The sequence below is a fragment of the Moschus berezovskii genome, chromosome 3 (genome assembly GCF_049115385.1).
Source record: "Moschus berezovskii isolate FMDL1 chromosome 3, NW_MosBer_1.0, whole genome shotgun sequence".
Taxonomy (NCBI): domain Eukaryota; kingdom Metazoa; phylum Chordata; class Mammalia; order Artiodactyla; family Moschidae; genus Moschus; species Moschus berezovskii.
The window spans coordinates 45,138,039-45,159,585 of record NC_142462.1 but is presented as its reverse complement, the minus strand read 5'-3'; the positions used below and the strand labels follow the sequence as shown (position 1 = coordinate 45,159,585).

At 35.6% G+C, this 21,547-nt stretch overlaps 1 protein-coding gene across 1 annotated transcript in view; it reads right to left on the bottom strand.

Moving 5' to 3' along the window:
• PCLO (piccolo presynaptic cytomatrix protein) overlaps positions 1-21,547 on the bottom strand; it is a 316,952-nt gene that overhangs the window by 69,760 nt on the left and 225,645 nt on the right. The window contains exon 9 of the mRNA XM_088833888.1: positions 14,972-15,062. Within this exon, the coding sequence (XP_088690014.1) occupies positions 14,972-15,062 (91 nt within the window). The remainder of the gene's footprint in view (positions 1-14,971; positions 15,063-21,547) is intronic.

Below are 21,547 nucleotides of genomic sequence, written 5' to 3'. Positions count from 1 at the left end.
ACAGCGTTGATGTACTCCTTTTCCTATTTGGCACCAGTCTGTTGTTCCATGTCCAGTTCTAACTGTTGCTTCCTGACCTGCATACAGGTTTCTTAAGAGGCAGGTCAGGTGGTCTGGTATTCCCACCTCTTTCAAAACTTTCCACAGTTTGTTGTGATCCACACAGTCAAAGGCTTTGGCATAGTCAATAAAAAAGATATAGATGTTTTTCTAGAACTCTCTTGCTTTTTTGATGATCCAGTGGATGTTAGCAATCTGATCTCTGGTTCCTCTGCCTTTTCTAAAACCAGCTTGAACATCTGGAAGTTCACAGTTCATGTATTGCTGAAGCCTGGCTTGGAGAATTTTGAGCATTAATTTGCTAGCGTGTGAGATGAATGCAATTGTGTGGTAGTTGGAACAATCTTTGTCACTGCCTTTCTTTGGGACTGGAATAAAAACTGACATTTTACAGTCCTGTGGCCACTGCTGCATTTTCCAAATTTGCTGGCATATTGAGTGCCCCACTTTCACAGCATCATCTTTCAGGATTTGAAATAGCTCAACTGGAATTCTATCACCTCCACTGTTCGTAGTGATGCTTCCTAAGGTCCACTTGACTTCACATTCCAGTATGTCTGACTCTAGGTGAGTGATCACAGCATCGTGATTATCTGGGTCATGAAGATCTTTTTTGCACAGTTCTTCTGTGTTCTAGTTACCTCTTCTCAATATCTTTAGCTTCTGTTAGGTCCGTACCATTTCTGTCCTTTATTGAGCCCATCTTTGCATGAAATATTCCCTTAGTATCTCTAATTTTCTTGAATAGATCTCTAATCTTTCCCATTCTATTGTTTTCCTGTATTTCTTTGCACTGATCACTGAGGAAGGCTACCTTATTTCTCCTTGCTATTCTTTGGAACTCTGCATTCAAATGGGTATATCTTGCTTTTTCTCCTTTGCTTTTTGCAGTTCCCCTTTATTTGATATACCACATGTGAGCACAGGAGTGCAGTCTCAAATAAAGATGATAGAATGTTTTTTTAAAAAATTGGTGTACCTTATTTCATTATGGTAAAACTTTTTTCGGAATTCACCTTTGAACCAGGCAAAACCGTTAAAAAAAAAATCTCAAAAAGGAAGCCTCAGTGATTTCAATGGTGTTCATCAGTTCAGTTCAGTTCAATCACTCAGTCATGTCTGACTCTTTGCAACCCCATGAACCGCAGCACACCAGGCCTCCCTGTCCATCACCAGCTCCCGGAGTTCACTCAAACTCATGTCCATCGAGTCGCTGATGCCATCCAGCCATCTCGTTCTCTGTCATCCCCTTCTCCTCCTGCCCCCAATCCCTCCCACCATCAGGGTCTTTTCCAATGAGTCAACTCTTCGCGTGAGGTGGCCAAAATACTGGAGTTTCAGCTTTAGCATCAGTCCTTCCAATGAACACCAATGACTGATCTCCTTTAGGATGGACTGGTTGGACCTTCTTGCAGTCCAAGGGACTCTCGAGTCTTCTCCAACACCACAGTTCAAAATCATCAATTCTTTGGTGCTCAGCTTTCTTCACAGTCCAGTTCTCACATCCATACATGACTACTGGAAAAACCATAGCCTTGACTAGACGGACCTTTGTTGGCAAAGTAGTATCTCTGTTTTTTAATATGCTGTCTAGGTTGTTGATAACTTTCCTTCCAAGGAGTAAGCATTTTTTAATTTCATGGCTGCAATCATATTACCCGTCAAATTAAATTCAGGATTATTTAATATGATCTGACTCTGATTCCTTTTATGACATGGTCCTAACTTTGATCCCTTTTTGTACTCTGTTTTAGCAGAACAAAATTTAAAAAATAACATAAGCCAAAAAAAAAAAAAGAACAAAAAACCCCAATAACCCACTTCCTGAAATGATAAAGTCATTGGAAGGAAATAAAAAACACTAATCATGGTCTAAGGGCTAAAATCAAGACTCAATATTATATGCTGCCTCATTATCTAGTTTAATTAGTAGGGTCTTAAATGGTCTAATCATAAGATCCACTTCCCTCTCTGGTGTATATAAAAACCCTTCACCAAATAGCACTCTTTATCAAGTGATCTGGGCTTCCCTGTTGGCTTAGATGGTAAAGAATCTGCCAGAGATCCCGCTTCAATCCCTAGGTTGAGAAGATCCTCTGGAGAAGTAACGGTAAACCACTACAATATTCTTGCTTGGAGAATCCCCATGGATGCAGCAGCCTGGGTGGGCTAAAGTTCATGGGGTTGCAAAAGTTTGGACATGACTGAGCGATTCACACTTCCACTTTTCATCAAGGGGATCCAGTCCAATATCGGCTTATCCCTGAGCAGGTGGAACTCAGTTTCCTCCAAGTCTATACAATTATTCAACCAAGCCAATCACATCTTCCTGAAAGAACCAGGGGCACTCCAACTTTTTGACACTAAAATGCTTGCCTTGCAGAACTGTTTATTCTGTTCCTGAGTACAACCCCCATATGGACTCTATATTTTAGGGGAATAAAGAACATCATGGCAGCATCTTCACTATGGTATTGTAGTATTGTTTATAATATTGAAAAGGGGAAGTCAGCACAAATGTTTAGCAACTGAGGAATGGTGGATATAGATGATTAAATATCTACAAATATAATAAAAACAATTAAACCTATCTTATGAAGATCTTTTGATGTAACAAGAAAACATCTTTGTTAGGTAATTTATACCTATATACAAAATACGTATGTAAACTTCTTTACAATATACTCCTAACATTTACTGTGTGTACCTGGGTATAAAGAAGAAAGGAAAGAGAGTATAAATTGTCAGATTATGACAGTTTTCATTTTTATCTTTATAGTTTTCACTACTACCATAATTTACTGAGGATCTACCTATATATTCATCCATCCATCCATCCAGCTATCTATATATACATGACACACACATACTCATTTCACATACACATACAAAGAAGAGAGTTGAAAATGATACATGTATTTAGAAGACTAGATGGGAGATTTGCCTTTCAGATTTCTAAGAGGAAAGAGAAATGAAAATCTTCATGAGAAAATGGGATAAGATATATTCTCTATCTCCCATTAATATATTCTTTGAACAAATGAAGATAGTACAAAAATTGTATGTGTACATACATGTACCCATGGTTTGTGACATTTTAAATTTCAATAGACAATCTCATGTATTCAATGTTTGCTATGGATTAGCTCTACTTCTTCAAATATCTTGCAATTTCTTGGGAGTAGAATTGTTACCACAAGCTTTTTGCATGTCTGCCTCATATCTAGGTTGAGTTTACATTCAACATGAACTATTTACTTTTACAGTGAGAAAGTGAAAGATTTGTTTATTTTAATTCTACTTTCTGTAATCTTATATTATTTGGAAAATTTTTCAAGTAAATTTAACAGTTATAAATGATAGTTAAATTTTTGTTCCAGTATTTTTATTGACTATGGAATATATTCCATGGAACATGGGGGAATTTTTCTAAACTAATCTGCTGATATAATATGATATCTTCAAGAAATACTAAACAAGATATATAGAACTATTATTATCATCTGGAAGGTTCCATCTAGAGTCTGAATGCAACTATCTAAGTCACCTTTACTTTAAATTTGTGGGTTTTCATTGTAAACATTCATTAGAAAGAAAAAGAAGAATGGTATCAGTATTTGGTGGAATTGGTTATATTTTCAAACTATTTCAGAAGCAAAGGAAAAAATATGCAATTGTCTGTGTTCATATCTTTCTAACTTAATTGAGATTTTCATTTCCTTTCTTAGGATTTTACATGCATAATTTCTTTGGTTGCATTTTGGGACAATATAATAACCCTAACCCTAACCTATGTAAATAAGGCCATTGTCACAAATGTAACCATTTCCATAAAAAAATTATTGAAATATAAACCAAAGTGAATATGAGGGTTTATTTGCTGCGTATGTATGTATGTATGTATGTATGTATGCATGTATGTAAACCCTTTATCCTCTTTCAAATATGAAAACATAATTCATTCAGTACCTCTTCATATTGCCAGGATTTGAGAGTTCCATTGGTGAAGAGAAGAAAGTGCAAAGTCTGATCAGCTACTGTTTGCTTTAAAAGCTCTTCTTAAATACTTCTGCTCACCATTCTAAAATTTTAGGCCAATAAAAATCCTTCCAATGAGCTTTAGAGGGGAAGAAAGGAAGGGATTCTACAAGAGGCTTAGGGTAGAATCCCTGCATTACTGTCACAACTAGTCACTGATGTTCTTCAGGAACAAAGCAGGGATGTCTCCACTCACTACTCTGCTCAGTGTTATACCATAAGTTTTAGAAAGTGCAATAAGGACAAGAAATTCATACAAACTTATCCCACTGGAATGGAAGAAGTAAAGCTGTCTTTATTTCTAGACAACATAATCTTGCTTGTAGAAAACCCTAAGGATTCCACAAAAAAAAAAACCTATCAGAACTAAAAACACTAGTAAGATTATAAACTAAAAGGTCAGTGTACAAAAATCAAATGTGTTTTTATAAAATGGCAGTGAATAATCCCAAACTGAAATTAAGAAAGCAATTCCATTCTTGGATACATGTGTATATATGGCCAAGTCCTTTTGCTGTCCACCTGAAACTATCACTACATTGTTAATTGGCTATACTACAATATAAAATAAAAAGCTTTAAAAAAGGCAAAAAAAAAATCATTGACTCTTATACTCACCATGAGTGAAAATTATAAGATGGAAATTATATCTCAATAAAGCTGTTAAAAAAAAAACAATTCCATTCTCAATAGCACCAAGAAGAACAGAATAATTTGGAAGACATTAAACAAAGAAATTCTAGTTTTGCACTGGAAATTATAAAACTGTACTGAGAAATTAAAGGACAGCTCAGTAAAGGAAGAGATATTACACATACATGAGTTAGAAGATTCAATGTTGGTAAGATAGCAATTCTTTTTGAATTGATCTATAGTTTCAATGTGACCCCTATCATAATCCCAATAAGTTGATACTAAAAAATGTGGAAATTAAAAGAATCTAGAGTACCCACTCCAGTGTTCTTGCCTGGAGAATCCCAGGGACGGGGGAGCCTGGTGGGCTGCCGTCTATGGGATCGCACAGAGTCGGACATGACTGAAGTGACTTAGCAGCAGCAGCAGCAGAGTAGCCAAAACAATTAAAAAAAAAGTTGGAGTAATTACATTATTAGATATCAGAACTTAATATGAAGCTACAGAGTAAGCAAAAGACTGTAATATTTAGGGATATAATCAAACAGAACAGAATTAAGATTCCAGAAATAAATTCTTGCATTAATGGTAGATTGATTTTTGATAAAGATACCAAGGCAGTTCAATGGGGGATTTGTTTCTTTAACAAAAGGTGCTTGTACAATTAAAGATTCATTAGTGGTTCAAAAAAATGAACCTGGATGTCAGCATCATACCATATACACAAATAGGTACAAAATAGGTAACTGACCAGAATGTTTAAAGTATATAAACATAAGAGAAATTTTATGGTATAAAACCTGTTAGAGAAAATCTCTTTGACCTCAGAATAGTTCTTAGTACACTATCAGCAGCATGATTCACAAACTAAAACTAACAATAAACTGAATTCTATTAAAATGTTAATTTTTTCTTTAAAATACACATTTAAGAAAATAAAAAGACAAAAACTAGCAGGAAATAGATGCACTCCATGTAACTTATAAGAGACACATTCAAAATATATAAAGAACTCTTACAACTCCATATAAAGACAAAGAACCCAAATGAATAATGGAAAAAAATTCTTAATAAATATTTTACCAAAAATATGTATGCTTTGACTTTAACCACCTAAAAATATGCTCATAGCTCAGTTGGTTAAGAATCCGCCTGTAATGCAGGAGAACCTGGTTTGATTCCTGGGTCGGGAAGACTCCTGCAGAAGGGATAGGGTACCACTGCAGTATTCTTGGGCTTCCCTGGTGGCTCAGCTGGTAAAGAATCTGCTTGCAATCCAGGAGACCTGGGTTTGATTCCTGCGTTGGGAAGATCCCCTGGAGAAGGGAAAGGTTGCCCACTCCAGTGCTTTGGTCTGGAGAATTCCATGGACTGTATAGTCCATTGGGTCGCAAAGAGTTGGATACGACTGAGCAACTTTCACTTTCACTCTCATCATAGGTCGTTAGGAAAATTCAAGTTAAAATAACACAGTATCATCCACACTCACCCCAAAAGACAGGACATTACCAAGTGCTGGCAAAGGCATAGAGAAAGCAGAATCCTTAGACATTATTGATAGGAATAAAATATGGTACCTTCACCTTGGAAAACTATCTGGCAACTTCTTAAATAGTTAAAAAGAAACTCACCATGTAACTGAGCAATTCCATTTCTAGGACATCATACAAAAATATCATATGTCCAAAGGTGCAAATTTTAAGTGAAACCACGAAAAATCCAATGGATAAATAAATATAGAGAATTCAAACAATGGAGTACTTCTTAACAATAAAAAGAACAAACATCTGATACATGCTACAACATCAATAAACCTAAAAAGTACTGGTGATTGAAAGGAGTCAGACATCAAAACTGAAACTGTACAATTTAATTTATACAAAGAACCCAGAAAGGGTAGTCTCATAGATAGAAAGTAAACTTCCTGCCTGTGGCCAGGAGAGGAATGCTGTCAGTGGCTATTGCTATCAGACTCAAGGGAACTTTTTGCAGTGTTTGAAATGTTCCAAAACAAGATTGTGGTGACAGTCACACAACTCCACAAATTTATAAAAGTCATTTATAACGTGCACATTCACGATATATTACACCACAATGTTCATCCATGGAACTTTCCAGGCAAGAGTACTGGAGTGGGTTGTCATTCCCTTCTCCAGGGGATCTTCCCGACCCAGGAATCGAAACCGGTTCTCCGCCATTGCAGGCAGATGCTTTACCATCTGAGCCACCAGGGAAGCCCCATACCATCATAAAGTTGTTAAAATAATAATTTTAAAAGGGCTATCCACATTTGCTCTTCCTACCAACTCAGATCCAGTGAGATCTGTTACATTTGTCTCTTGTTTCTAAAAGCTTATTAAGATGGCGGACTAAAGAGGTACAGAAAATGAGCCACTATATCCAGAGAAGACACTGCTATCTTTTGAAATTAACCATTCTTAATGTTCTTCACTATTACACTTCCTAATCTGTCTTTCTAACCTTGCAGATGGAGCCAGTCCATTATGGAACTTTAACATAAGCAAACATCTTTTTTAAATTCAGAAGAATTTCTCTGACTTGTTTTGAACAGCTGTGTTTCTGATGTTAAGATGGAGTTCTAAATAAAAAAGAAAGAGACTCACTTCTTATTACATTTTATCTTTTTTTCTGATAATTTCTAAGAGAAAATAACATTCTTTTGATTGTACACTAAGGATAAGATTTTGTGTCCGGTTCACTTGCAATTATGTGAGATATAGAGAGCTGATCTTATTTTAAGGATGAGTGTACTCATTCTCAAAATTTAAATAAGTGATAGAGCTGAACTCCAATTCAGGACTTTCTGATTCTAAAACTCATGTCCTATTTTCTCCATTTCACTGCTTTGTGCTTGGGTGACTGAAGGTTTTCAGAACCGTTGTATAGTTGTTGATCAGCACCTGTAAGTATATCTTTGAAGTTTACAGTCAAAATTAAATGATCTATTTACTTAAAGTTATTGACCACTTAACAGAAGACTGTATGCATGTATTTCCCTCTGCATATATCATAAAATAGTATAAATAATGGTACATATATGTGTGTGTGCACACACCTATACATATATACAGATGTCTATGAACAATAAAGTTTTGTAAATTCCCTGACTTTGTCTCAGTCGTTCCTTAAGTTTTACTATAGTAATTATTCACATTCCAGAGTCTACTATTAAAGCATGAATAACCTGTAGATCAAAGTCTTTGCTGGATTCATTCTAGTAACCGAGCAACTAACTAATACAATGTAAATCACACTATGGGTGTTCTATGAATAAGTATTAATGAATAAAAATTTAAAATGTATTCAATATAAGTTTAAAAGCAGTTATAAAATATAATTTCTTTGAATAAGTTTTTGTATAGGAAGAAAAAAAGCTTAGAATTTTTTTCACTTATTCTATAAAGATTCTTAGAGAAGTATTTCACAAACATTTTGGTTTCAAGGAGCCATTTATATTTTTAACATTATTGAGGACCTAAAAGAGCTTTTGTTTATATTGGTTATAATTCTGTATATTTTCTATACTATAGACTAAAACTGAGAATGTATTTATTAATGAATTTAAAGTATTAATAAACTAATTTCATGTTAAAATAAATCATTTTTTAAAAAATGTATTTTAAAAACAAAACATTTATGAGAAAGGTGGCATTCTTTTACATTACTGCAAAAATGTTTGATATTGAATTAAATAGAAGACAGTTGCATTCTCTTATCTGCTCTGTATACAAACTGTTGGGATGTCACACATCATGTAATCTCTGAAAAACTCTATTGTATATCACAGAAAAATGAGAGTGCAAAAGGTAAATGTTACCTTTAGCATTACTATGTGTAAGGTCGGACCTCAGTGGCCATTTTGGCCTCTTCCCTTCCCCCCTTCTCTTCTTCCCACTGGCAGAAAAAAGCTGACTATTGTGCTCTGTTTCCTCATTCCCTCCCCCACTGCTAGAGTGTCCTTGAGGTATCAGTTCCTGGTAGAGATCAACCCTCTCCTAATCTCCCTGTCCTAACCTCCTGTCCAGAAACCGCATTCTGCCCAGAAACAGCAAGAACTATTCCACTGTGTCAGCACAACCTTGAGCAGATCGGGCAACCAACCCGGTCTTGCCCCCCAGCTAACTGACCTATAAGAGACCAACACTCCAAATCTTGCCTAAAGTTATATAAGTTGCCTCTTGCCTTTGTTCGGTGCAGACTTCCTGACCTCGCTCTGTTAGGTCTTGGGGTTCTGCCTGGGGGTGCGCAGCCACTAAAGCCTGTTACATTATCTATTTGGTGTTTGGGTTCTTTTGTTTAACATCATTGGGCCATTTTGACCTTACACTATGAAAATAACTTTGACCTAGAAAACCCCCTGAAACAATCTTGAGAACCATGAGGGTTCTTGGCTTAATACTCTGACAGCCATACAGCAGAAAGAATTAAAAAAAGAAAAACAAAACACTTTCTATTTCTGTCTGCTATTAATATTATTAAATTATTTTGCTTTCAATAAGTATCAATAGAAATATATTTTTTCTGTAAAGTGTTCATGTTTCATATAATTCTTATAAAATAATTGAAGGCTAGACATAGAATGATCTATTAAAATACTATAAAAGATATATTTTATTTCTCCTTTCAATGAGCTTCTATAATAAAAATGAAAATTTGCTAACAACTTTTCCCCCTGTTTGGGAGAGCAGAAATACTACATTTTACTCTTTTTTCCTTCCTTGATTATACCTTCATCTTGTTTTACAAAGGCAGTTAAATTATCAGCTTAGATAGCTTTTTCCCTATTGATGAAGCCACTGGGCACTGCTGTTTTTTCTCTCAACATGAGAAACAAACAGGAATGTAACTGTTAGGTAGTTAGAACAGGAAAAAGGGGCCCAGATTGGTGGTGGCTAAAAGACAAAGAAGGGAAAAGCCTGTAAAAATCAAACAAAGGAATGTCTGAAGACCAGAGTGAGGACCTCAGGTAAAACAAACAGCACTCCTGGGTAGCCCAATTTACATAGGGCAGGCCCAGGGGAAGGAGAAAAAACGTAAAAGGAGGAGCCAAAATTGGAACACTGGTCCTTCTGAGGGCTGTTGGGGGAGTCTGTAACTTCCTCGGTTCTGTCTTGTCACAACAAAAATTTGAAGTGACAGATGGACGAGTGTTACAGCCCTCGGACTGACCAGTGTTGCAGCTCAGTTTTATATAGAAAGTAAAGGAAAATACATCTTCGAGGCGTGAGGGCATGCCAACCCAAAAGACACAAAGAGAAGAAAGTCCCCTGGTTCAATATTTGCTCCTCTTTTTATATGTTTTATCTCCTCCCCCAGGTCTGCCTTATGTAAACTGGGCTAGCCAGGAGTGCTGTTTGTTTTACCCAAGGTCCTCACTGTGGTCCTTCCTTTGTTTTATTTTCATGGGCTTTTCCTTTCCTTGTCTTTTAGCCACCACCATTCTGGACTCCTTTTTCCAACTGCCTAACATAACTATTTTCTATTATGAAAAGTTTCATACATATAAAAAAGTAGTGACAAGGCTGTAATAAAACCCAGGGTAGTTAATCCTTGGCTCCAAATTAATCAAATTATGTCATTTCTGTTCCATCTATTTCTTTACCATTTTCTACACAGCTAATTGTGAAGCTTACTCCACACAAGACATTGTTTCATTTGGAAATATTTTAGTATGCGTCTCTAAAAGATATACTCCATCTTTTCATGAAAATATTAACATAAAAATGACATGATAGCTAGAAAAACAGTAAAATCTTAGGATCATCAAATATCTAGTCTCTCAGACTAAGCTTTTGGTTCAGTTCAGTTCAATTCAGTCGCTCAGTCGTGTCCGACTCTTTGAGACCCCATGAATCACAGCACGCCAAGCCTCCCTGTCCATCACCAACTCCCGGAGTTCACTCAAACTCATGTCCATCGAGTCAGTGATGCCATCCGGCCATCTCATTCTCTGTTGTCCCCTTGTCCTCCCATCCCCAATCCCTCCCAGCATCAGTCTTTTCCAGTGAGTCAACTCGTCACATGAGGTGGCCAAAGTATTGGAGTTTCAGCTTTAGCATCAGTCCTTCCAATGAACACCCAGGACTGATCTCCTTTAGAATGGACTGGTTGGATCTCCTTGCAGTCCAAGGGACTCTCAAGAGTCTTCTCCAACACCACAGTTCAAAAGCATCGATTCTTCAGCGATCAGCTTTCTTCACAGTCCAACTCTCACATCCATACATGACCAAGGGAAAAACCATAGCCTTGACTAGATGGACCTTGGTTGGCAAAGGAATGTCTCTGCTTTTTAATATACTATCTAGGTTGGTCATCACTTTCCTTCCAAGGAGTAAGCATCTTTTAATTTCATGGCTGCAATCAGCATCTTCAGTGATTTTGGAGCCCCCAAAAATAAAGTCTGACATTGTTTCCACTGTTTCCCCATCTATTTGCCACGAAGTGATGGGACCAGATGCCATGATCTTTGTTTTCTGAATGTTGAGCTTCAAGCCAACCTTTTCACTCTCCTCTTTCACTTTCATCAAGAAGCTTTTTAGTTCCTCTTCACTTTCTGCCATAAGGGTGGTGTCATCTGCATATCTGAGGTATTTATATTTCTCCCAGCAATCTTGATTCCAGCTTGTGCTTCTTCCAGGCCAGCATTCCTCATGATGTACTCTGCATATAAATTAAATAAGCAGGGTGACAATATACAACCCTGACGTACTCCATTTCGTATTTGGAACCAGTCTGTGGTTCCATATCCAGTTCTAACTGATGCTTCCTGACCTGCATACAGGTTTCTCAAGAGGCAGGTCAGGTGGTCTGGGATTCCCATCTCTTTCAGAATGTTCCACAGTTTATTGTGATCCACACAGTCAAAGGCTTTGGCATAGTCAATGAAGCAGAAATAGATATTTTTCTGGAACTCTCTTGCTTTCTCCATGATCCAGCGGACGTTGGCAATTTGATCTCTGGTTCCTCTGCCTTTTCTAAAACCTGCTTGAACATCTGGAAGTTCACAGTTCACATATTGCTGAAGCCTGGCTTGGAGAATTTTGAGCATGACTGTACTAGCTTTTGAGATGAGTGCAACTGTGCGGTAGTTGGAGCATTCTTTGGTATTGCCTTTCTTTGGGATTGGAATGAAGACTGACCTCTTCCAGTCCTGTGGCCACTGCTGTGTTTCCCAAATTTGCTGGCATATTGAGTGCAGCACTTTCACAGCATCATCTTTCAGGATTTGAAAGAGCTCAACTGGAATTCCATCACCTCCACTAGCTTTGTTTATAGTGATGCTTTCTAAGGCCCACTTGACTTCACATTCCAAGATGTCTGGCTCTAGGTCAGTGATCACGCCATTGTGATTATCTTGGTCGTGAAGATCTTTTTTGTACAGTTCTTCTGTGTATTCTTGCCACCTCTTCTTAATATCTTCTGCTTCTGTTAGGTCTCTACCATTTCTGTCCTTTATTGAGCCCATCTTTGCATGAAATGTTCCCTTGGTATCTCTCATTTTCTTGAAGAGATCTCATTTTTCCTATTCTGTTGTTTTCCTCTATTTCTTTGCACTGATCGCTAAGGAAGGATTTCTTATCTCTCCTTGCTATTCTTTGGAACTCTGCATTCAGATGCTTATATCTTTCCTTTTCTCCTTTGTTTTTCGCAGCTATTTGTAAGGCCTCCTCAGACAGCCATTTTGCTTTTTTGCATTTCTTTTTCATGGGGATGGTCTTGGTCCCTGTCTCCTGTACAATGTCACGAACCTCCGTCCATAGTTCATCAGGCACCCTATCTATCAGATCAAATCTCTTAAATCTATTTCTGACTTCTACTGTATAATCATAAGGCATTTGCTTTAGGTCATATCTGAATGGTCTAGTGGTTTTGCCTACTTTCTTCAATTTAAGTCTGAATTTGGCAATAAGGAGATCATGATCTGAGCCACAGTCAGCTCCTGGTCTTGTTTTTGCTGACTGTATAGAGCTTCTCCATCTTTGACTGCAAAGAATATAATCAATCTGATTTCGGTAGACCAGCTTTTGTTAGACCAGCAAATAACAGAGATTAGCCAGGAGTGTAAATGCTCTATGCCAGTGTTTGTCTGTAACTAACTTCAAACTGCTAGATTCTGTTTGGCAAAAATTGCCATTTCTTGCTCTAGTTTTGCATATTTTTTGTGTATGAAATTGTTAGTGGCTCAGTCATGTCAGATTCTGCTATCCCAATGACTATAGCCCACCAGGAACCTCTGTCCATTGAATTCTCTAGGCAAGAATACTGGAGTGGGTAGCAATTCCCATCTTCAGGGGATCTTCCTGACCTAGGGATTGAACTAGGGTCTCCCACATTTTCAGCAGATTCTTTACCATGTGAGCTATGAGGGAAGTCCCATATACATGTATATAAATCCCTTTGAGGTACTTAAGACCTTTTTGAAGATAATAGATACTGTTTTAAAATATTTAGTTTAGAATGAGATCAGGCTACTTTGGGATACAAAGAAAATACTTTCAGTAGTAATGCAGGATAAATATAAGAAGTGCTTTTATTATTTTAGACAAGTATTAAAAAGGAGCATGCATAGAGATAATATAATAAATTACTAGTATATAATTCAAAACTATAATCCTCTTTTCTCATTTTGCAAAATCTATATATAGAGGAAACAAATTTTCAGACTAGAATAATTATAACAAGTCAATAGCTCTGATTTCTATTACTCTCATGTTTTAAAATTAAAATTATAATTTTTTTCCTAATTGTAGTAAAAGAAAACAAACTTTCTCCCTAATTGTAGCAAAAGAAAACAAAATAAGTTGCAAAAGAAAAATGATAAGGTTGAAGGGATAATTACTTTGACACAATATATTAATACAAATAGAAAACATATTGATATAGAGTCCTGGTGATTTAGTAAAAATGGTCTGAAGTTTTTTGCTGAAAAAAATAATTTTGGTATTGCTAGAAAATATTATGTTGTTTTGCTTTATGAGCTGACAGGAACTGAAATAGTATGCAGCAAGTAATTATTTCTACAAAAAGAGTTCCTGGATTTTAAGACTCCAGGAATGTCTAAGACCCCTGGAATGCTCATCAGTACTTAAAATACAGTTTGCATGTAATAAAACTAGGAAAGTTTGAAATATTTGTCTCTGGCAGAAGAAAAACTATTCCATCTTAAAAGGAAAACATTACACTCCTAATTGATTCATTCTCTATGAAAATAAAGAGAAAAAAATTGCTCAAATCAAAACCTGTTCCAAAACCGTAGGGTCTAAAATCTGCAAAGAACAACAGCAAGTACACTGAAGAAATACCATTTTTTTGTCCTCTGTTATATCAGTCCTTAAAGAAAAAGAAAAGTCTAACGTACATGCTATGTTATTTGTTCATATATATTGATGAATATTTTCTGTTGATATACAGGGTCTATGAAACACAGAAAATGTACTTGAGTGAGAATACAGGTAATATTTATACTTTGAAAATGTATTAACTTTGACAAAATTTATACTTCTACCTCACAGATATAAACAAGAGAACTTTTAATAATTTAAATGCAATCTGAGATTTGGATTAGCTCCTAGACCAGAAAAAAAAATTAGTGGGTCAGTGGGGAAACTCAAAATTTGGATAAGGCTTGTAGATATTTTAATACCATCATATTAATATTGATTTCTGGTTTTGATCACTTTTTGTGGTCAGATGTTAACATTAGTGAAACTGGGTAAAGATGGGCAAAAGAACTAATCATGCTATTTTCTGAGAGTCCAAAGTTTTTTCAAAATAAAAAGTTCAAATTTTCTGTCATATGGTTAAAGAAGAACACAAACAAACAAAAACTGATCAAAACTGATAATGTTGAAATTTACAAGGTATAGGGGAATTTATTCCTTAGTAAAATTTAAGTTAGTTTCTGTGTAAGAATGTTTTATGTCCTATGACCATATTACTCAACAGTGTAATAATTATGGAGCATTTAATATTATACACATCAAAAATGAAGATGTAGAATGATCTAAATATAAACCATTTAGTACTGTGTCATATTACTAATTATGGCATTATTTTTTTATATTTAAATACATAGCCTGATTATTTTTTGAAATTTTCCAATAGACAGTTTTTGACAGAAAAATGCATCTTCTTAAATTTAATATCACCTAAACAAATTCAAATACATATCTCACCTGACATTAAAGTAAAAAGAACTAGATTATTTGATTTCTTTTACCTGAAACTGTGTGATCCTTAGAGTCTCTTGTTATTTTTATCCTTGCATGAGGAAAGATGTAGTGCACAGTTTTCCCATCCATCTGTATAATCTAAGACATACATAAGATACCGTGAAAAACATTAAAGACACTTAAAGGTCAATATACATAATTATCTTTTTCTCAAACTACAGTGATTCAACCAATGAAAACAGAAGATTCTCAAATGATGACAATTTTAAGCATTTAATACTGCATAATAATGATACTATCATTTTCTGAGTTTATTACAGTCTTCACACTTGCAAACTGACTGGTTGGGTTTGGAAAATCAATAAGCATATGTTAACACATAAGGATATCTATTACTATGGTAATGCATAGAGAATGTATATGGAAAATTGACCTCTGCTGATTTTGCTTTTTGGACAGCCTAGAAATAGAGAGGCATTTTTAATTTTCAGCCATCAAGCATAAAAGGAGAAAAGACAAAAGATCCTCCTACTCTGCATCTCTATCACTTTACCAGGAATGCATATTTATGTTATGTTGATATCATTGTGGTATTTTGCTTCTGCTGAGCACATTTACCAGAAGTTTTAGGATACACCTGATGCTGAGACTAATTCTGCAAAATAAATAAAATCTTTGCTCGTTTTAATATTTTCCGAAGCCTTCTTTGTATGGCAAAGGCATTATTTCTCATTTAATTCTGACACTTCTTCAATTAGAAGAAACTACATTCAATGCCTTTGTTACAAGTCTGGATTTCAATTCTCATTACTGAGACTGGAACATGAGACTACTACAGACTGTGTTATCACTGTTTCCACCTGACAAAATCATATTTCTGAAATAAAGGAAATTAGCAAATGTAAACTTCTGCTGTATATTTTATGGAAATTGGCTTTCAAAAGAGATTTGTGAAATAATGAAAGAAATAGTAAAATCTTTATAAAACTATATTAATAGGATTTTGATAGTATGAAATCTTCTATCCATCACCTCAGGAGAATTTTTGAGTAGATAAAACAAGGTTTAGTAAAGAGACATTTAATACTACCCATTTCAGAATGTGCTTAGGTAGTGTTTGGGGTTACTAAGATAAAACATTAACTAGAATTTACAATTAAAAGGATGTAATTTTTCTTTTGTGAAGAAAAATTCCCTGGAATATTCATGTTATTTTAATGTGTCTTTAAAATTGCTAGAATTCTGGATTTTAAAATAAAAGTGCACTGAAAAATGCAAACAATGCTTTTGGTTTTACTCTCGTTAGGAAAGAATAAGCTAATCAGGCCTCTGATGATAAATCTAGATAATTCATACTATTAATAACAATAGCTTTGTAAACCATTGGAATCTTGTATATGTTCATGACAAAAGAGTGTGCATTCTCCTTTTTCCTTCCTTACCTTCCCTTTTTCTGTCTCACTCTCTTTTACTTTCTCTCCTGGACTCCTTACTTTCCCTCCCTTCATCTTTTCTCCTTCTTCTACTTTCCTTCATCCTCTCCTTCCTTCCTCTTCTATCTGCATTAAAGATCTTCATTTTAAACTATGTGCACTGAAAATTCTAAAACTATCAGATATAACTCAAATTTGCTTCGTTATTATAGATAATTCATTAACATTACGTATATTATGGTGCAATCTCAAAATCAATAGAATGATCTTGGTTTATTTACAGGCAAACCATTCAGCCTCTCAGTAATCCAAGTCTATGCTCCAACCACTAATGCCCAAAGAAGCTGAAGTCAAATGGTTCTATGAAGACCTATAAGAACTTCTAGAACTAACACACAAAAAAGATGTCCTTTACATCACAGGGGATTGGAATGCAAAAGTAGGAAGTCAAGAGATAGCTGGAATAACAGGCAAGTTTGGCCATGCAGTAGAAAAATGAAGCAGGCAAAGGCTAACACTTTTGCCAAGAGAATACACTGGTTATAGCAACCCTCTTCCAACAACACAAGAGACGACTCCACACATGGACATCACCAGATGGTCAATACTGAAATCAGACTGATTACATTCTTTGCAGCCAAAGATGGAGAAGTTCTATACAGTCAGCAAAAACAAGACCTGGAGCTGACTGTGGCTCAGATCATGAGCTGCTTATTGAAAAATTCAGGCTGAAATTGCAGAAACTAGAGAAAGCCATTAGACCATTCAGGTATGACCTAAATCAAATCCCTTATGATTATACAGTAGAGGTGACAAAGAGATTCACAGGATTAGATCTGGTAGACAGAGTGCCTGAAGAACTATGGACAGAGGTTCATAACACAGTACAGGAGGTGGTGACCAAATCCATCCCCAAGAAAAAGGAATGCAAGAAGGCAAAGAGGTTGTCTGAAGAGGCCTTATAGCTGAGAAATGAGAAGTGAAAGGCAAAGGAGAAAGGGAAAGATGTACCCAACTTACAAGTATTTCAAAGAAATTATGTTCATGAACTGGCCCTTTATATTTATGAAATAGTAACTCTTGTGTTAACCTATCTTTCACTTATGCAGACATTCATCCTTTCCCTTATTTAAATGTATGGATGTGAGAGTTGGACTGTGAAGAAAGCTGATCGCCGAAGAATTGATGCTTCTGAACTGTGGTGCTGGAGAAGACTCTTGAGAGTCCCTTGGACTGCAAGGAGATCCAACCAGTCCATTCTAAAGGAGATCAATCCTGGGTGTTCATTGGAAGGACTGATGCTAAAGCTGAAACTCCAATACTTTGGCCACCTCATGCAAAAAGTTGACTCACTGGAAAAGACTCTGATGCTGGGAAGAATTGGGGGTGGGAGGAGATGGGGACGACAGAGAATGAGATGGCTGGATGGCATAACCAACTCTATGGACATGAGTTTGAGTGAACTCCGGGAGTTAGTGATGGACAGGGAGGCCTGGCATGCTGTGATTCATGGGTCGCAAAGAGTCGGACACGACTGAGCGACTGAACTGACTGAACTGAACTGATGCTAGATGTAACAGACAGAGTAGCAAGCCCTGTGTTAGGCACAGAATAGACACCATGGTGGATGGAATAGGGAGTGCTTGCTCTCTAAAAGTTCACAGCCCAAGACACAATGCATGGAGTGCTACTGTAGCACAAAGTAGGAACATTTGTGGGGAGGTGGTGGTGGTAATGTCAGAGAAGGCCTTTTGCAAGATTAGGTATGCACATGGAGCCCTAAGTGATGAACAGCGTTAAGCCAAGAGAAAAGAGGAGGAAGAATGTTCGGGAAGAGGAAACAAGACATTCAAAAGCCCAGAATAAAGACAGAGTGACTCTCTCAAAGGAGCTCAATGTACCTCAGTATAGCAATCACATGGGAAGAGCACAAGGCTTGGGCATTAGTGCAGAATGAACTCATTTTGTACTAGTAGAGAAATTTTGACCTTTGCAATGATGCTGTGAATGGTATTAGTTCTATTTATTGATGAAGTGACTGAGGAAAAAAAGAAAGAGGTCAGGTGATCTCTTCAATTCACAAAGCAGAGTTGAATTTCTACTGAATAGTGCAAAAGTTAAACATACAAAAGGAAACATAGAGATTTGCAGATTTGGCTTTATAATTCATACGATTTTGAGTCTAAAGTCAGATATATTCTGCTATCTCTCTAATGTATGTTTTATGTTAAATAATTTTTAAAGCAGATACATTAGTGTTTATATGTTTTATCTGACATACAAGCAAAAAAACTATGCAATACTCAAAACTGAAAAATATGTAGAATTATAAACTAATAAACAGCAATATAACCACCACACAAAGAAAGAAAGGGAGCATTCATAATTTCTTTTGAAATATCTCTAAACAGAGAAGAACCTTTTTTCTGGGCAGCATACAAGTGATAGTTCTGTCAATGGAGAATTATCCAAAGACTATGATGTCAGAAACTTTGCCCTTGGGGAGAGGAACAGGGTGATTAATTGATATCAGTCCTACCCTATGGCTTTGTCCCTATTTTTACATGGCAGAAGCAACACTTACCCTAAAGAAATGATAAAAACAAGAATGATACTTTGCTATTCTTTCTATACCAAAATATAATTTTGATAGAAAGACAGTTTTTCAAGATAAAATATTAACACAAAAAAGCATGAACTTCATTTAAATGTAATCAAAACATATCATCCCCTATGTAGCTTTCACATAGAGAAATTTATAAAGAAAAATAAAGAAATTACTGACACAAAAGTCAGTATACTCACTACTTGTTTGAGAGAGGTTGAAAATTCCAATTTGAAAAGGGCACTTGTAGATTTCAAGGGGAAGAAAACACTCCCTTTTTTTGTGTGGTGGTTATATGGCTGTTTGTTTTATAATTAATTTATAATGCTATATGTTTTTAAGTTTTGAGTATGGCATAGTTTTTTGTTTACATGTTAAAAGGGCTTCCCTGATAACTCAGTTGGTAAAGAATGCGCCTGCAATGCAGGAGACCCTGGTTCAGTTCCTGGATTGGGAAGATCCCCTGTAGAAGGGATAGGCTACCTATTCAAGTATTCTTGGGCTTCCCTTGTGGCTTTCTGGTAAAGAATCTGCCTGCAATGCGGGAGACCTGGATTTGATTGCTGGGTTGGAAAGATCCCCTGGAGAAGGGAAAGGTTATCCACTCCAGTATTCTGGCCTGGAGAATTCCATGGAATGTATAGTCCCTTGGGTCGCAAAGAGTTGGACACAACTGAGCAACCTTCACTTCACAGCTTAGATAACAAAATGTAAATGTGAAAATAACTTTCAGCAATAAGATACACATTATTAAATTTACAAGGAGTCTTACATTTTCTATGTTATTAAACAAAGATTCATTAAATCATTCTCAGATATAGCCTCTCTGCTTAATTTTGGTTTTATATTGCTCTATACTTATAAATTTCCATATAATGTGTGAATCTTCAGTGAATCAAATCATACATTCTGTAAATGTTAGTAACAAATAATTATGAACAAAAACTCATTAGGAATATTTATGTTTCATTTACACATCTTAAGATAGAATTCTAGAATATAATTTTGGGGGATGGACACTGATTATTTCAAAATATATCCTGTAGAATATTAGTTGAATAAATTAGGTGGACAAGACTACTCTGATTGGATACTCAGAAGTGTTGGGAAATAACTGTATGAAAGTTATTATGTTTTTAGCTCTTCAGTTTTTCCATTTCATCTTATCAGGATTCCTTGAAAGGATCTGTATTTTCATTATCTTGATCTTGGTTTGTGGGAAACACTCAACTTCAGAGAAACAAACAAGATGAGTAAGGCACAACAAGTAAGTCATTACAGAGAGATTCCTATAAAAAAAATAATTCAAGGAAGTTATTTTCAGTTGACAAATTGACTATATTTGTAATTGTAGATAAGAGATAAACTAAAAATATTTAAACACATTCAGAATGATTCTAATTTTTAAATTTTCTCAGTTCCTAGCTAGATCTATACTAGATCTAGAATATTTACAATAGAGGATAACAGATTTCTATAAAGTATGAATACATCGAGAAGAGGAAACTAAAATTGAGAAAATATTTTATCAGTTAGAAATCTATGAAAACTGAAATTGCTTAGGAAAAAATCAAATCTAAGACCATAGATACTATCTTTTAGACAGCACTTTTACATGCCAAGGTCTTATTTTCTTTTATATATTAACATGACAAATATTGAATATATTATAGTAAATTCATGTCGTTCATTTTTGTTGTTTGAAATATAGTTGTCAGCTTATCAATGAATCATTAATCAGACAGGATGATAAAGGAGTTAATGTACATGATATAAGTAACTATCTCTTTTATGAGTATCTTAATGATCATAATGAATACAAATACCTGCAAATACGTGATCCGTTAGGCAACTGATTTAAGGCTATGTGACATACCAGAGGGATCTCCCTCAGGTTATCCAACTGTTAATCTCCCAAGTATCTATCAAAGTTCAATTTAAACATCACCTCTTTTGTTCTAAAGTGAATAAGATCATGAGTTATGGTATTATATTTATGCAATAGTTAATAGTATCCCTAAGTTTTTTTTCTAACCTATAGATATTACCTAATAAAATCTACTTTATGAAAGTTATTCTGAATATAAAATCCAATAATGAACGTAAAAGACTTCCATATAACACTTCCATATAACATCAGTTCCCTTACTCCCAGGTGAAGCCTTCTCTGTTCCAGGCTTCTTGGTTTAGTCATCTTCTTATTTGCTATTTCTTGACAGCTGGGCATATTCTAATGGAAAGCCCTGAAATTACCCAAGTCTATTTTACCCTATATTCTGTAAGCTCTTCAGTAGTTTCATGTATTTTCTTTGCATGGCAGTGCTGGGTAGGCTGTACAGCTTAATTGTCTGTTAGAGGCAAAAAAATCACTTAAATTGCCTGGTAAGAAGCATCACAGCTATGCTTCAATGTCAGTCAGTCATGGCTGATGAAGTAAGGCAATTACCACCTTAAGATACTGAAAAAAAAAATCATGTTTGAACTTGATTGATCAAAGTCCTGTGTATTTTGGGATAACTGAGACCATTCCAGGGTGAAAGGAGTCTGTTTCTTTTTTTTTTTGAGAAATCTAAAAGACATTGCTC